This window comes from Ptychodera flava, assembly GCF_041260155.1.
Source record: "Ptychodera flava strain L36383 chromosome 3 unlocalized genomic scaffold, AS_Pfla_20210202 Scaffold_26__1_contigs__length_13983176_pilon, whole genome shotgun sequence".
In the NCBI taxonomy this organism is placed as follows: domain Eukaryota; kingdom Metazoa; phylum Hemichordata; class Enteropneusta; family Ptychoderidae; genus Ptychodera; species Ptychodera flava.
In genome coordinates, this window is record NW_027248280.1 from 7,684,974 (window position 1) to 7,702,570 (window position 17,597).

Consider the following 17,597-nt stretch of genomic DNA (forward strand, 5'->3'; position numbering starts at 1 on the left):
TGTACTTGTCCACCACGTTTCACATATCTGCGCAGAAAAAACACTCAAGCAAAAATCTACGGCGAGAATTTATTTGTAAGGCCATTTACCACCAGCTCATCGGCAGTTGAATGGGGCCAAAATCTGAGCTTCGTTTGAACGCAGAAAAATGAAAAAGCAAACTCCATAGATGATGTCGACGATCAACAAAATGCATTCGCAAGCATTGAAGCAAGGCCGGAGCAATCTTGTCGGCAAATTCACGGAAACGTCGTCTCCTTCCAGATAATCTGTCATGGCTACCTCCTGCTTCGGTTTCAGGCTGTCCATCACCACTTTCTTCAACGGCATAGATCATTTTGCAGATTGTTTTCATCATGGTTACTGGGGATAGCGTAACCGTGATTTCATGAAGTGAAGGCCGTACTGTTTGAGGTCACTTCGAATGAAACATTTCTGGATGAATGACACAATCATTCAGTCAAATTCAAAAGGCTATTTTTAGACGCTCCACCTACATCATGAATAAACAACAGATGTACTCTTTCATCCAGCCGATTTTCGAAGCATTCTATTGGACAGTATATATAGCACGTCGGTTCTAGCCAGACCTCGTAACCTGCGGTTACTCGCTGCTCGCGGCTTCGCCGCTCGCGCCGCACGCAGGTTTCGAGGTCTGGCATGCGAGACTAGCCATTACTGTATCTACATGTATTGCTGGCTACACGCTCATGACGCGCACGAGCGTTGCCAGTGACGCTCTAATACACTCCACATTCATCTGTGAAGTGGTTCTCACTTTTCGCAGGATAGCTTCACTGGTAGGGTTGATGATTAATATTTTGTTATAAAATAATCTGGAAAAATTATTTTTAGATTGCTATGGCACAACACTGGGCGATAAGTGTGCATAAGTAAGTCGGTAAGTATAAAAAAACATAGTACGGCGGAAGAATATTTCGAAATGTTGACGTTACATGTTTCGACCGGATGTTGGTATCAGACGACATTTGCGATGCTCGTTCGAGTCCTTGAGGAACGATATATGTTTTTGCTTTCATAATTCATGCAACAAATCTCAACGGTTCATCGGTAAGTTGCTGGTTAATACTGGTTTTATGTGCTTTTGTATAGATGTAATAATTTTTTTCAAATGCCCGTCACAACTTTTGATCTGTAGTTGGGATAATGTTGATCGCGCGCTCGTGCAGTTTGGTACATTGCTTGTCGGAGAGTTGTCCCGGGATGTCGTCTGGCACTGGCAGGAATATTGGAACATTCCTCTGACGTTGACCACGTCAAACTGAGTGTCGCTCGAAGCCAAATCCGTAACTCGTAGTTATTAATGTTGTCCCAAATTCGACGCTGAGTCATTGACCAAACCACGTTTGCCGGTGTTCGCAAGCTGGTTTCACTAAAGTATGAATAGTAACTGTTCAGCTGATGTGAATAGCAGACGACATGTATACACTACAGCTGTCACAGACCATGGCCTATACTCTAGACAGTAAAGCATACTGATATTTAGCAAGTGTCACTCACATGTATCCACTTAGGCTTTCGGTGAACAACAAGCAACCTTGTCGATTGCGTATCACCTCTTTCATGAAAACAGGGTTGTGGATGAAAGTAAGGGGCAGGGAAAGGGCGACGCACGCGCTGATCATACTTATGAGTAAAAGGGTGAGAGGAAAGCCAAGCTAAGATTTTCTATCCTGAAGCAGCATGCCTATCCGTAAACATGTACAGAACAAAGTATATTTATGATGTTCAGTATTTTACTTGTGTTTCACTGTCGCATCGTAATTATTGACATTTTGCCGACTATCAGACTGTTTTCAAAAAATTTAGACAGATGTTTGCATAGTTCTTGAGTGCAGGATGTGTTTTCAAATTTTCTCATTAGACTATTACTGTCAGCAATGTATCATATTTAGTGCTAGGTCAGAAAAGAAATCACCATGTCGGCAGGTGAGTTGCCAAACGACTCGGTGAAAGATGTGGTAAAGGCGAGGAGGGGCAGTGCTGTACATCCATCTGTACGAAGGCAGAAGAGGAGTGTTGTTGGCGTTCTCCAAGCTGAAACACTGAAGGAGAGACAGGTAATGTCACACCCACGACATCGTGCTTCATTTTGGCCAAAATAAATTACTTGTGACTGTGTACCTCTTAGGTCATTGTTTTTGGAAGTTTGTAGTTAGCTAGTTTTTTTTGTGTGTATGGCTTTTGAGGCTCAAGAAATGTTCAAAACTTGGCAAAATTTTCCTTATTTTGCAGAGACATAGGAATGTTCTGTTTTAATAGCTTGTGCAAGGTAAATTTGTCCTGGGCAATTGCATAGCAGCAGTTTATACCAGGAACATAAGATTTTGGCACTTTGAGTAAGCATACCCCTCACAATGCTGACAAACTTTTTTTTGGGGGGGGGTTGTAAAATAAGAAAATAAGTTTTTGTATATTTTGTTTTATCTGAACTGTTCAAATTTGTCTAAGTAATCAACAACTACACAGAGTCACTGATGAATTTTTTTCACAAAAGCGTTTTTTTAAGATTGCCAATATCGGTACCCACACCTAATTATTTTGTCAATGTGTTTGTCTCTGCTGTAAACTTGTATCCAGGCAAGGCTGAAAGAAGCCCGTGAACACAGAAGAATAAGACTTGGCAATGAACATAAATACATACTGAATATTGTTGCCGAACACATCCAAATGGATCCTTCAACCTTGGAAGAGTTCATACTCGATACACCTCAGGTAAAAACTACTATTGATTAAATGATAACATTTCAGTCTTGACCACCATGTCATCAAATTCTTTATATGTTTTGGGTGTCTTTGTATAATGCATGTTGTGCTTTGGACAAAGAGATCATTTAGGATCAACAAATAATGCACAGAAAGGCTCCTTTTCAAGAAAAATATATCATCTTATCTAAAATGTATTCCATTCACACACACCTGCAGTGTTTGATATGAAAAGTATTATCTGTTCCTGTTGATTAGTATCGATCATACTTTTTCCAAATAGCACTGATAGCAATTTCAGGTTTATATATAGCTGCATGTGCATGACATCAGACACTACTACTTGAAATTCAGAAAAGCTGTACTGTTGTTGCATACACCGCTGTTGTTTCAGCATGTAGTCTGAACCCTAAATCGGTGTGACTTCAGTTACCATTGTAACACTGGCAGGTTTTATTTTCACCATTCATGTGGAAATGCAGAAAAATATCTATTTTTGCATCTTAATTAGAAGACAAATGACGTTATTTGTGATCAGCATTATTGGTACAGCCTTCCAAGTTTGTTGCAGCAAATATAGAGGGAAACTGAGCATTCAGTGTATATTTTATTGAGAGGATTGAAGTCATTCTTATTTGCACTCACTCTTCCAGCAAATTGAATTATTTGACCAGTTCCTTGCCAAAGATTGTTCCAGAAAACTCATGTTCTTTGTTCAAGAAGGTGATCCACCGAGTCATGGTATGTGTAATGATTACTTTTATCAAGGTCAAAATATAAAAGGTCAATTTCCTTTTGAATTCATGTTTACAACAATCCTGACAAATTGACAGTTGTGTTAAGGGCGTTTGCCATGTCACTGAATGCTGGAATGATAAGAAGTACATCTAAAATGTTACATACTTAGATTTAGTTGTATTCAAATTCATCAAATGGTGGTTGGATTATATTCCATTAAGGTAATGTCTAAATATCGTATGATGCATTTTACTTTTTCCATTCGCTGAGCATTTATTATTTCCTGTAAATCTCACATGGATCTTGGCTGTCAAGATCTCTCTTATGATCATATACTCAGTGCACTGCCAGTTGGGTGAGGAGATGGTAGTAGTTTCAAATTCATAAAAACTATTATGCAAATATTAGACAGGAAGATCTCATGCTTGTAAGAGTCCTTTCCACTCATACCTCTTACTGGTGGTCAGCTATTAATTAGCTGTGGAGAGATCAAAGAACTGAAATTACACAGTTGTTGACAGTTGAAGAATACAATATTGGTTTAATAGTTAAATAAAGTCCCCATCCAGTATCTGCATAGCAAGTTTGGCAGTCCTGATGTTGTTATCAGTAACTGGCCCATGCAAGTCTCTTCTTGGTTGGCAACCAAATGTATAACATGCAAAACAGTGATATTCAAACTTAACCTTCATTGAGACATTTTTTTCTTACAGAAACTGGGCGCATAGTGAATATGGCAAAGGGGACCAAGATACAGACTGTATTTATTACCAACGGCTTGGAAGAAGGTCTCACTGGCAAATGTGTGTACTTCTTAAGACACAAAACCAGTGTGCAGTTGGTCATGAGAAATTTGCATGAGGTAATTCTATTTTACATAATTTGTCATAGGCCTTTCTTCAGATTTTCATTTTCAGGTGATTAACCCTCCTATTTAAGTTTTAAGCACCGCTTTTCCGCTTTTTTTGCATCAAAGCTCATCTTGCAGATGACGGAATTGGTGATCGTGAGAGTTGAGAATGTCACTGCTTTGCATGGTGTAAACTCAACCTTTTGTGGATTTTATGGTTGTTAAGAAAGAGAAAGGATAATTTATAAGGCTTGTCTATGAAAACGAACGTCATGATAAAGCTATGTTACATCCATTGTGTGGAAAGTCAACTAATATAATAAAATCTTTGCATATATATGAATTTGTGGTTGGTTAATTCATCCCGTCTAATGTACCGTATCTTGCACATAATAGTAAATTTCAGAGGCACACCTTCATAAAAGAAATGAGTATATTCTTTTCAAAAACTTTATGGTACAGTATATTGTCAGGTGACAGTAAGATTAATTTTTTATCCAGGAAATAACGTTTGGAATGATGGAAGTGTCTGCCAGAGGTAATGGTGGTGTGTTAGATGCTGTCCAACAGCTGCTGACCAGAGTCTACAAACCAGCTATTCACAAATGGAATGAATGGGGTGAACTTAAACATACTCCTCAAGGCAAGAAAATGCAGCTTTCTTTCTTAGACTCTTTTGATGGATTTCTTCAGTTCCTTGATGGTAAGTGAAAAGAAAAGGCTGTCTACTGTATGAAAGATGTTGATTGCAGTATGTGTACAATATTAAAGAGGCACTCCCACTTGGTAACATTTTTAAAACACATTTTTTTAATGCCAACGGTCGATATTTGACATGAAGACTGCGCGCGGATCGCGAGATATCGATAAAAACATGTCCTCAAAAAGTTAAAGTTTGAATTCCGGTGGCCCACCTAAATTCAGCTTCCGAACATCAAACGTTCGGCACTGGGGCCATTGTCAATTAAGTTATGGAGTACTAGTCTACGCTGACGCTGCTGTACGCCACAGCAGTACCACTCGCGTCGGTGAGCGGTCATGTCCCATGGGAGAAAGCCGAGTCCTACTGACTCGGCAAAAAAACGAAAAACAAAGTTTGCTGATTCCACCAGAATTCGCATAGGTGACTAGCACAGATAGGTGCGGTTGATACATAGTATGCATAGTGGCGGCCGCGGCGGCCGCTATGTATTGAACCACGCGTAACTGTGTAGCAGACGACAAAATGTAGTCATCAGAGGCAACTAATATTTTACACGTAAAAACTGATATCTATGTTGTATTGTTTAAAAATTTAATACAACTGATTGAGAATAATGAAAACGACAAAAACTAAGGACAAGTTTTAAAAAAAGAATTACCAGAGGTAAAGACATTGATAATGATGTATATAAAGTCATCGCAGAAGGAGGTAAATTAATTGTGTCATTCTAACGTTGTTGGACTCCTTAGAATATCGCCAATCAGCACAACAACACACTTTCGGGGGATTTCGGGTCATAACCAGAAACGATCGTAAAACTTCGGGATGTGAAAAATACGCTCGGGAAATGACATGTTTTTATCGATATCTCGCGATCCGCGTGGAGTCGCCACGTCAAATATCGACCGTTGGCATTAAAAAAATGTGTTTTAAAAATGTTACCAAGTGGGAGTGCCTCTTTAAGAATAAGTCCTATTTTATTTGAGGACACAAGTCTTGGAGTGTTTTTTGCTACAACTGGACAAATATGAGGTCACACACATTTTTCCTATCATTGGAAAGGTAATTACTGCAGCTGTGTAAAAGAAATACTTATGAGTAAAAACAAAGTTGTATGTGTCATTTGAACCTGTTTTTACCCACAGTTCCCTGAAAACAAGGTCACAATCACCACTGATTTAATTGATGGATTTGGTCCAAACCATTGTGGTGAAAGGGTTGAGAACATAATAATTTTACTGCCTGATGGAAACAATTTGCATGAAGTTTAAACGACAAGTTGCATGAACACTCAACAAGTAGAAAATACACCTCAGGGATAGATATTTAGACTCTCGATTATCACTTTAGTTTACCAATATACAGTGTACTTCTTTTTAAAGCTTGCGGAGTAAATGAGGTTTTCTTTGTTGTTTTTGTGGAAAATAAAACTATTTCCCACAGAGTTAACACTTGGATAGTGGTCATTTTGAAAATCAGATACTAGTAAAATTGGGGTAATCTCTCTCTCTAACCTTAAAATTCACATTGTGACACTTGAATCTTGTTCTTGATGGTAAGAAAAATTTTTTAAGTTTCCTTGAGCAGTGTATTGATCAAAAGTTTGAAACTGTTCAGTAATAGAGATACCTAGATCATTGTATTCGTCATATTTCTTAGGCAGTATATAGCTCAATTTTAATTGAATAATAATTCTCATTTTTATAGGATGCAAAATCCAATGCAAAGGTAAATTACTGCAATGGTCGTCATTTCTTGTTTCTCTCATCTCATCTGAACAGGTGCATTGGTAGGAGTGTCTGCTGTTGTCAAGCTGCCAGACACTGAGGGAGTAAATCTGGACCTTTACTCGAGTGCCTCTGAGTGCATCTCTGCAGCCAACAACCCAGAAACACTGACAGCTGTGGAAGAGTTGGTGCTCCTCTGGTGCAAACAGATTGAACAGGTATGTATGCTATTTACAATTTCAAATCTCTACTGAAGTGCGCTGTGTTTTGTGGCACCAAACAAAGATCAACAATTCAATTACATTGGAAAGGAAAATGATAGACAGAAAGTGGAAAGAATACTATAATCTAAGATGAAAGCAACAACAGTGTCAGCAAAAGCTATGGGATAAACTGGATAAATTAGTTCCAGAACTAGTAACATAGACTAGATAAATTAGTTTCAGAACTATTAATGACAAAGTGATGGAAGTTACAATAGTGTAAAGATGCGATCTGTATTATCAAAAGGGACATAATCTCTTTCTATAATCTTTTAAAGATGTTGTTTTAGTACCAGTTAGTGGTTGATTTGACCTCGAACTTGCGTGTGGATCTCACCAATTGATAAAAAAGTACTTTTCAGGGAAGTTTTAACTTTTGAACATTGAAGTTTTATCAGCGGTACTTGTGCAATCTGTGCTGTGGAGTGCAGGCACAATCTGAACAAAGTGAACATAGGACACAATTCAGCTGCAGTGTGCATGCCTTGCTTATGTTGACCCCCTAGAATAGTATCAATCAGTTTATTAAGACAGTACATTTTTAGAATGCATCTGTTGAAATTAGAAATGGTTGTGTGACGTCATTGTCGTAGGGTTATGCCGGGAATTATCCTTTCCTTAAGTTTTCCCAATTTAGCCATAACGTCATGGTCAAATATTGACTGTTGGCACAGGAAAAAGATGTGTAAAACTTGTCAGAAAAACAAAAAGACAATGCTACCTCAAAGTGTCAGGGGCTGTTAGAACTGACTATCTTATTTGATGAAGTGTTTTCATGTGATCAACATATACCATGGAGGCTGCAAAATTTTGCCAGTGTTTAAATGAATTGCACTAAACTTCAAATTAGGGATATTTTCCTTAGCATAAAAAGGAGTGTATATACACCATCATCAAAAGTTAAATATTCAGACTTTTTAGATAATATATATTATTTATGTTCTGTTTGCTACATTCAGGTGTTGGCAGAAAGTGACCAAATGCGTAAAGAAGCTGATGACACAGGGCCTCTGGCTGAATTGGAACATTGGCGATTCCTCAATGCCAAGTTTAACTCAATATTACAGCAAATCAAGGGCAAAAAATGCAAGACAGCCATCAGCATCTTACATGCAGCAAAGTCAAAAGTGTTGAAGGTGAGTTATGAACATGTTGTAATTGTCACATTTAAATCCTTAGCTTTTGTGTATCTTAAGTTATACTTGATGATAAGAAACAAACATGTATTTGGCTGCACTTACACATGTTTTTGATGGTTCTACTCTGGAACAAAAAGAATGCATGGTGTTCTAAAGACTCTGTCCAACATGTCACATGACTGCGGTACAAACAAACCCATGTGTACAAGCACTTATGCTAATACATGCATTTCTCTGTGTATATTTGCACGTACATGTAGGTTTGTACTGTGGTCCATTCGAATATCGGGTTTAACGTATTGATAAAAAAACAGTGTGATCCAAGATCAAGTCATTGTGTGAATGTAGAGTCCATATATTGCTTTTCAAAGAATATGAACTCAAGGTTTTAATGAAGATCACTTGTTAGGGAGAAGAATATAAATGCATACATATGATGCATATCTGATCAGCTGATCTTGTCTCCAGTGTAAACTCTCTCCTCCCTCTTCCTCATCAGTATTTAAACACATATTAGGAAAGTAGCTTATCATCAGCATGGTGTGTGAATCAAATAATTGCACAGTTGCCTTACTGTGTGATTTACCTCTTATCTCTTTTCAGATTTGGAAGGATCTTGATAGCCGCATCACTGATGCAGCAAATGAGGCCAGAGACAATGTTAAATATCTGTACACCCTAGAGAAGTTCTGTGAACCTCTGTATCATTATGATCTGGTAATTGTATTACCTTTAGTTATCTTTAAGGCAGCATACACCTCAAAAATGAAAGACAGACACTTTTGTTCAAACGTTCCTCTATAAACTTTCAATCATCCTCTTGCAAAATAAAAGAATAAGAATTAAGGGTCACTGCACAAAGTTTGGAATTAGAGAAACAAATTACCTAACATTTACTGACATTTGTAACACAAAATAGCTGCCATCACTCTATTGGGAAAAATGAAATTTTTGATTTGAAAAAAATACGATGATGAAAATTTTCTTCAAGAACTTTAAAATGAGCTCCATCAAGCATTATGCCATAAAAGTATTCAAAAAAATTTAAGATTCCTAATCTCTGTCCCTGAGATGCAGTTTACCTGAAGTGCCATTAGCTCTAACTTTTGATGTTGTTTTCATTAATTTCTGTTTGTAGACAATGTGATTTTTACTCTATTTTACCAAGTTGTTACAGTTCATACATTTGCTGTAAAGTGGAGATTAGGACATTTTACTGAGTGAACACACTCAGTGTGGTATTATGAATTCAGTATGATCTGAAATGTTAGTCAAAAGAATTGCTGGCTTTGTGGCAAACAATAATACATATGAATACATTGTGTCTGATACATTTTTGGACAAAAATATTCACCATTGAACAAATTAATATGATATCCATGCTTCTTTTGACATGTACCTGTAGGTTGCCATGAAAGACAGCATTCCCAGTCTGATCAATGCCATCAGGATGATTCACAGCATATCAAGATACTACAACACATCAGAGAGAATGACATCACTCTTTATCAAGGTCAGAAATAGAAATGAAATAACTTGCCTACTTAAGAAATGGCACAGCAATGCTACGGTAGTATTTAATTCAGAAATAAATGTATTTCCAAAGTTTGTTTGTTAAATGAAGCCAGGAGAATTATAATGAGATTTAGAGGTAGTGATGTTACTTTTTCACTTTTTCTTGTTCCTTGCCCTTCTCGTCAGCTGCTAGCCACCTCACTACATATGATCCACCACCATATAGGAGATTGTGTTCAAATCTCTTGCATTGACCAGAACAGCTGACCTATAGGACAGAGGTTTACAACAGCCTGTTGTAATGGATTGCAGCGTTGTATTGAAAAACACAACCTTATTGGCTCCTGAAAAGCAAAATATTTGAATGCAATCTTCTCTGTTAATGGGTCAGATGTAGTATGGTGACTAGCAGCTGACAAAAACAGCAAAGAACTAGTAGGAAGAAACACCATCTGTACATCTGATTTTAATCCGATTAGGTAACCTTGATCAGTGAGTAAAATTAAAGAAGTCTATTTACATGCATAAATACCTGCAATAAGTGAGAATAAACCGAACATATGATTATGCTCTTACTGTTCACTTGTCTTGTGTTGTAATTTGCATATAAATGTATTTTCACAGGTAACAAATCAAATGGTGACAGCCTGCAAAGCCTTCATCACTGATGATGGCATGTGTCGCATCTGGGACCAGCAGTGCCAGCCCTTGATTGAGAAATTGCGGGTGTGCATCAGTCTGAATGCAGACTATCAGGACAGCTTTCACAAAACCAAGAAGAAGATAGAGGAGATGCCTGGAGAGAGACCATTCGAATTCTCTGAAATGTACATCTTTGGCAAGTTTGATGCCTTCTGTAAGAGACTAGAAAAGGTGGGTTCAAGTGTACTCTAAGTCAACCACTTGTTTTAATGTACAGGAATATATTCATTTGGTTTAAAACACATTTCACTATGGACCTTTTCCCCGTTATCCCACAATTCATTGTTGCAGCCATTTAAGATTCTGTTATGTACATGAAAAAAATTTTATTTTGTAGTATACACAACATATTTGGTCCAATAACATGGTTCGCTGAGTTTGGTGCTTTACGTTTCGATCAGTTACAAACTTTTCAGGCAGGATGACATCAGTCATAAAGGCCATAAATTACTCACCCTGGCACAAAAAGCAGGCACAGCTGCTATATTTATTGTGCAATCAAGTTTACCCGTTTTGTGAAATTTTATTCGTTTGATGAATGTACTATGTTGAACTGAAGTCATTCATAGAATATAAGCTGATGCAATGTTGTAGCACAGAATTTATCAGGCTTGTTGTGTAAGCAGAGAGAAAGTCACCATATGGACAAGTTACAAATCATAATTTATTGGTATTGGAAATTAATCATTCATGCATTCATCTTGAAAAAAGAAATACACATTTTCCATTCATGTCATTTTTCACATATAGATCATAGCAATGCTAACTACCATCGAGACATTTACTGTGTTGAATGAGTCTCGCATAGAAGGTATTGACACCATGGCAACCAAGTTTCAGAATATCTATTCTGGAGTCAAGAAGAAGCCATACGATATTCTGGACCATCGCAAGACTGACTTTGACAATGACTATGAAGATTTCAAGAGACAGATCAGCGACCTTGAAGTGAGTCACTGTCAACATTTTCAGAATTTGTCATTCATTTAGAAATAGAAGTAAGGGACATCTTAGTAACCATACTTCTTTTATTACATTACTGTAATGATATATCAAAGGTCAGTAGCTTGTTACTTTTGATGAGTTTTTGTTATTTTTGTTTTGTAGGTCAATTGCACAATATGATGGTATACTAATTATTAAGCTTAATTGTCAACACTGCGTCCATATGTGTAAAACGAACTGTTATTTATTTGATTGTGTCCATTTATCTTCTAGTCTGCACCAGGAAATCACCTGTTGACAATAACAATGCTATCTTAAAATGTACTTCAGATTTGCCAAGATCTATAAATTATAATGCATTGTATCTTATTGTGGTATGCGTCTGCAAAGTTAAATATCTAAACTTCTTCATTGAAACTTTCGAAACTTTCAACCATTCTCTTGGTAAATCAAGAATAAAATCAGGTGTCACCTTGCAAAGTTTAGTACCGGAGAAATAAATTACTCAAGTGATTATATTTAAAATTCAAAATGGTTGCCACCTCTGTGTTAACTCCGTGAAGAAAAAATTAAAGTTTTGATTTTAGAGAAACTGAGTTGGTGAAAATTTCTCACTCAAAGAGCTTTAAAATGAACTTCACAAGTGGTAGACAAGAGAAGTATTGAACTAATTTAAGAATCTGAATAACTGTCTCTGAGCTAGGTGTTCTCTACCCAAGTTAACATGATTTTGGTGTAGAACAAGAAATATGGCTGACTTTAAAGAATAAATATTGTAAAAAAATCATCAAAAGTTACAGCTTCTGTCCCCATAAAGCTGTCTTCAGAAAATTGTGTGAGTGGTCAAGTACTTTCTCTTTACTAAATATTTATTAAGAAGTCGAGGACTATAGCTTCAGAAGATGACAGAAGGAACAAGAATGTTTGAATTTGGTGCATAGCCATGTTGGTGAACATCGTTTCTTATCAGTTTTTTTTTGTCAAAACAAAATATGGCCTTTGATGGATGCATGTATCTGGGAGAGCAATAATTGCCTCAGAGTAGTGTATGTTTATATGTAAGGTTTCCACTGAGACAAATTTTCTTGGAAACATCCTGTAATGTATGCGATAATGTCTTCATATGATTTTTTTCAGTACCACCTTCAGTGTTTCATGGACAATTGCTTTGAAAAGACCACATCTACTACCTTGGCCCTTGGTCTTCTAGCAAGGTGAGATATTCAATACAAGCTTATGTACTCATAACTCTTAGCGTGGCACAGTATAGTGTACTATATATGCAATTTTCTTGAAGGGACACCCCGCTAATAACATTTGTCAAAGGGATATTGTACATAATTTGACCTGTGAAGCAAACAGAATGCATGGATGGAAAGTAATGGTTCCACTCTGAAACAAATAGGAGGCAGTGTGTTCTAAAGACTCAAATGAGATCATGTGATTGCAGTACAAACAAACCCATGAGAGCAAAGGCAGAAGGAAATACACATTTCTGTGTGCATTTGTGCTTGTAGATTTGATTGTACCACGGTGGATTCAAATTCTGAGTTCAATCTATTAACTAATAATGTAAGTGGGCCTAATCCCAAAGATAGAAAATATGGTGTTTTTTGTATCAGACATGATAGCTTTTCTCTTCCAAAATATTAACCTGGATTTATGTTGACAAAAACTAAAATGCAGAAAAACATGTACTGTAGATGCTGTACTAGATCTGGCACTATTTGCATATCCATGAGAATGCCAGTATTTGTGTGCATTGTCATCTGCTGCTGCCTGATGTACATGTACATGCAAATTCATATGCATGTATGAGGGAAAGTAGTACTATAAAAGTGACAGCTGCTAGTGTGTGCTTTGTTGGACGTTCATTTACAAATACTTTCTAACTCTATGTCAATGTGGTCTGTTTGTATTATCTTTAGATTTGAGAGATTGGATATTCCTTCTTTGAATATTGATGGAAAGTATGCCATGATCCTCCAAAACTTTAATAATGAGTTAGAAATCATAAGGAGGGTAAGTACGATTCAGGTTAATTGTAGATGAATAACTTAGCAGAAAATTCTAGTCATAAACAAAGGCTGCTATCAAAAATTTAAGTTACTGTAGCATTTGAAACATTTCGATATCCTGTGTTAATAGGTTTACAAAATGTAACCATTCGTACATGTTGATACAGTTTAATGGAAATCAATCATTTTGAGTTGAAACTATTGAAGCTGGTTTCTTGCAGGCTATTACTTCCTTTGCAAATTCAGCAAAAAGCATAGCTATAGTTTAAATTTCAGTGTTACTAACACTTCTTATTCAAAGTTGATATCAGACCCAACGTCAGATAACAGCCTTTGATGAGGAAGTGCTGTTCAGTTTTCTACTCATGGCACTTACCCAAATGTGCATTACTGTTTCCTCTACAGCACATTTGCTCTGTATTCTTTGAAAGACTACCATGAAACTGTATTTGTGCATGGTACTCTTGAATTCTCTTGCCTCAAAGGTGTTGAAATAGTATATAGCCTTGTCATAGTATAGCATATTGAATGAATACTGGTAAATGATAAAATTTTATGTGATACTGCCTACAGCTTTATCAGAAAAACAAAGATGAACCACCAGTGCCGCGAGACATGCCACCTGTTGCAGGCAAGATATCATGGGCCAGACAACTCTACAGGAGAATACAGGAACCAATGGGGATTTTTTCTGTGAGTAATACCAAATTAAATAGATAAATTCAAAAAAATTATACTGTTTCCAATATTTGTACTTTTTAAAGTGTTCTGTAAAGGGCCAGTAAGTTCAACTTTTGATGGTATTTTTTAAAAATTAATGTGTGAACCGTAATTTATTGTTCAAATCCCCACAGCATGATGAGATAAACAGTATTTAGCTTTTCAACTCAGCCTGTCCATATGTATGCTTCATTATTGTTGACAAGTGAATTCTAGTCAACTTTAAGATTCAAATGTCAACAGTAACGAAGCATTTTACACATGTACACCCTATGTTATCAAACTTCTCTGTAGGCCCATAAAAATGTGCTGGCATCTCAAGAGGCGAGGAAAGTCATTCGGAATTACAACAAGATGGCAACGGTTCTGCTTGAGTTTGAGATGCTATACCACAGAGCCTGGGTCAAGCAAGTTAATGTAGTAAAAGCTGGTGAGTGCATACAATCAATATATATTAGCATTACTACAGTGGCTAACTTTCAAAATCTACTCAACTATTATTTTTCCATCGATAAAGCAATTGAGAGAAAGCTGCTGACTGAATTGTACCAAGTATGCAAGTGTTGAAAAGAAAGCATCATGCTGTGGATCTAAATTACAACTGGCCCAGTTTTATGCACTGTGTATTATATCAATAAGTAACTACATGCACCTCTCTTTGGTGAAAGAAGCAACAATTGAACTTCCGACCAAAATCTCTCTATTAATGTCTGCTTTAAGGTAGAGTGAACAGATATTTGGACTTTCAAATTTTCAGTTCTTTTTTCATGTAACCCTTGAGGGGAATCTTTTTTGCTCACGTGTTCACACACGTGAGCATATGGTTTAGCATTCTCGGTTTAGCCATGTCTGTCTGTGTGTGTGTCTGTGTGTGTGTGTGTGTGTCCGTGTGTCTGTATCCCCATTAGCTCAAAAACGGCTGAACGTATTTCAGTCAAATTTTGTAGACATCTTCAGAATTCAAATGGCTAGAACTGAAAAGATTTTGGTGGGCGTGGTTTGCATATTAATGAAGTTATCACAGTTTTAATTTTTGTGATACATGGTAGTCTATGGGAAGCATGATGACCATGGTTTCTCGACATCTCGACCCCTAACCAACTCGACCCCAGTCAACTCGACCCGCTACCAACCTAACCCTGGTTAGACCTTATAGCCTTGCTCCTTCATGCCCAATATCAAAGTCACAGGTCTTGCCAATTTTGAGAAGAAGATTTAAAGTATTATTTTTCTGATTTTTCTATGACCTTTGACCTCCCCTATACCTCTGCAGCTAAGCTATGGCAATGGCTTATTCTGGCCTATGTTAAAGTCCGAGACAGCCAGCGTCTATTGGACAATGGCCAGTAGGGGACCAAATTGCTCTCCACAATTTTGGGGATTCCACTTGACCTTTGACCTTGGCATCTTCCTGCAACTCATTTTTTATGTGCATTTTGTAATTCTGAGCTAGCCAATAGAGCTAGAGGTCGGATTTTTGGTATATAGGTATAACTTAGCAATACAATTCTTTTGACAAATGTCATGTGACCCCAATGACCTTTGACCTCAAATATACATATATGGCCATAACTAAGTAACCACAAGTGCTACACCCTTCATATTTGGTATGGTGGCAGACCTTATGACATCACATCCTGTACCTTATTAATTATGCACATATCTAATTCTGAGCCAGCCAATAGAGCTAGAGGTCTGATTTTTGGTATATAGGGATAACTTAGCAATACAATTTTTTTGACAAAATGTCATGTGACCCCGATGACCTTTGACCTCAAATATACATATATGGCCATAACTAAGTAAACCCAAGTGCTACACCCTTCATATTTGGTATGATGGGAGACCTTATGACACCACATCCTGTACCTAATTAATAATGTGCATATCTATTTCTGAGCCAGCCAATAGAGCTAGAGGTCTGATTTTTGGTATATAGGGATAACTTAGTAATACAATTTAACTTGATTTTAGTCATTGAAACTTGCTATATACATCAAAGATACTGTGATATAACATTATTGAAAGTCAAAAGACGTTTTTACTTCAGCCAATTCCTAATTTGCATATTAATGAATTTTCATACTTAGGGATATTCATCTGAATTGACTTGATCAAAATTGATGTAACTTGCTATGTACATTTCAGACACTGTAATACAATATTATTGAAAGTCATTAAGCATTTTCTCTTCAGCCAATTCCTAATTTGCATGTTTAATGAACTTTCCTAATTAGAGATATATATCTGAATTGACTTGACCAAAGTTGACAAAACTTGCTACATATATTGCAGATACCATGATACAACATTATTGACAATCATTAAGCATTTTTACTTAAGTCAATTCCTAATTTACATATTTAATGAACTTTGCTTATTAGGGATATATACTGGGATTTACTTGATCAAAGTTGGCAAAACATGACAACATTGATGATTATACCTGGTTAAAACAATATCGAAAGTCATTTCACATTTTCATGTCAGCTAATTTACAATTTGCATATCTAATGAGCTTTCACAGCTCAGCATATATGGCTTGAAGGACTTGGCCAACAGTAATTACACTTGCTATATAAAATGGTGATACAATGACAGCAGTCAAAGAACTTTAATATTTTTATTTCAGCTAATTACATATTTGTATACTTCATGACCTTTGAGAATTAATCGGCGGTGATTATTGTTCATTATGTTGATCATAATACTTTCAATGAAGTTGCAAACATGTGGCAAAGGTTCAAATTTGCACATAACTGTATGAAACACGTGAGCATTTTCAGTTCATATCTGGTTAAAGCTCTTGAAGTGGGAAAAATTTTCACTGTCTTGGTTTTTTGAAAATGGAAATACTCCCAATAGAGTTAACACAGGGGCATTGGCACATTTTGAATTTCAAACTTTGCACAGTGACCCCTGATTGTTATTCATGATTTGGTAAGAGAATGGTGAAAAGTTTGAGCAAAAGTTCAAGGTTTCACTTTTGAGGTGCATACTGCCTCAATACAACAGGCAATTCCATGGATGATTTCCATAGTTAAGTTAGAGTGCACATTGAATATTTCAGGTATGCAAGCACCATTGCTGATCCGTCATCCAGAGACTGGTGAACTGCTGGTCAACCTGGATCCAATGCTGTGCCAAGTCATCAGGGAGACAGAGTGTCTGTCAAAGCTTGGTTTAGAGGTGCCAGAAACTGCCAAGGTTCTCAGATTAGGTCAGGATAAACTGAAAGAGAACTATGGAAAACTAAAGGTATAATCATTTGTACTGAATGGAGCAGAGCTTTACGTACATGAATAAAACGTATGTGTGTGCGACCAGACAGCATACTATTGCATTCTATTAATTGTAGAATACAGAGATATGATGTACACAGAAATGTTTTATACATTAAAGGGACATTAGCTGTAACTGTTGACTAATTTTTCACTACTCTGTTTCAATGTACCGGTAGCAACTACAGAATTTTACTATAATCTGATCATCATGACCAATGCCCCGTGTCTTGCTTGCCAACACAGCCTGTATATGTGAAATGACCATT

The 17,597-nt window shown here is 36.8% G+C and overlaps 1 protein-coding gene and 1 long non-coding RNA gene across 3 annotated transcripts in view; one reads left to right on the plus strand and one right to left on the minus strand.

The window, feature by feature from the left end:
• The first annotated feature begins 1,921 nt into the window (after positions 1-1,921).
• The window catches only part of LOC139125918 (dynein axonemal heavy chain 8-like), an 86,948-nt gene continuing 71,272 nt past the window's right edge, over positions 1,922-17,597 (plus strand). Inside the window, exons 1-16 of the mRNA XM_070692002.1 lie at positions 1,922-2,081; positions 2,602-2,736; positions 3,381-3,468; positions 4,179-4,327; positions 4,817-5,018; positions 6,800-6,963; positions 7,968-8,144; positions 8,751-8,864; positions 9,553-9,660; positions 10,287-10,535; positions 11,115-11,312; positions 12,447-12,523; positions 13,238-13,331; positions 13,901-14,020; positions 14,342-14,477; positions 17,118-17,305. Of these exons, the coding sequence (XP_070548103.1) occupies positions 1,941-2,081; positions 2,602-2,736; positions 3,381-3,468; positions 4,179-4,327; positions 4,817-5,018; positions 6,800-6,963; positions 7,968-8,144; positions 8,751-8,864; positions 9,553-9,660; positions 10,287-10,535; positions 11,115-11,312; positions 12,447-12,523; positions 13,238-13,331; positions 13,901-14,020; positions 14,342-14,477; positions 17,118-17,305 (2,340 nt within the window). The 5' untranslated portion in view covers positions 1,922-1,940. The remainder of the gene's footprint in view (positions 2,082-2,601; positions 2,737-3,380; positions 3,469-4,178; positions 4,328-4,816; positions 5,019-6,799; positions 6,964-7,967; positions 8,145-8,750; positions 8,865-9,552; positions 9,661-10,286; positions 10,536-11,114; positions 11,313-12,446; positions 12,524-13,237; positions 13,332-13,900; positions 14,021-14,341; positions 14,478-17,117; positions 17,306-17,597) is intronic.
• The window catches only part of LOC139125920 (uncharacterized), a 76,074-nt gene continuing 72,818 nt past the window's right edge, over positions 14,342-17,597 (minus strand). For both annotated transcript variants that reach the window (XR_011550405.1, XR_011550404.1), the window contains exon 6: positions 14,342-17,289. This is a non-coding gene — a long non-coding RNA (uncharacterized lncRNA). The remainder of the gene's footprint in view (positions 17,290-17,597) is intronic.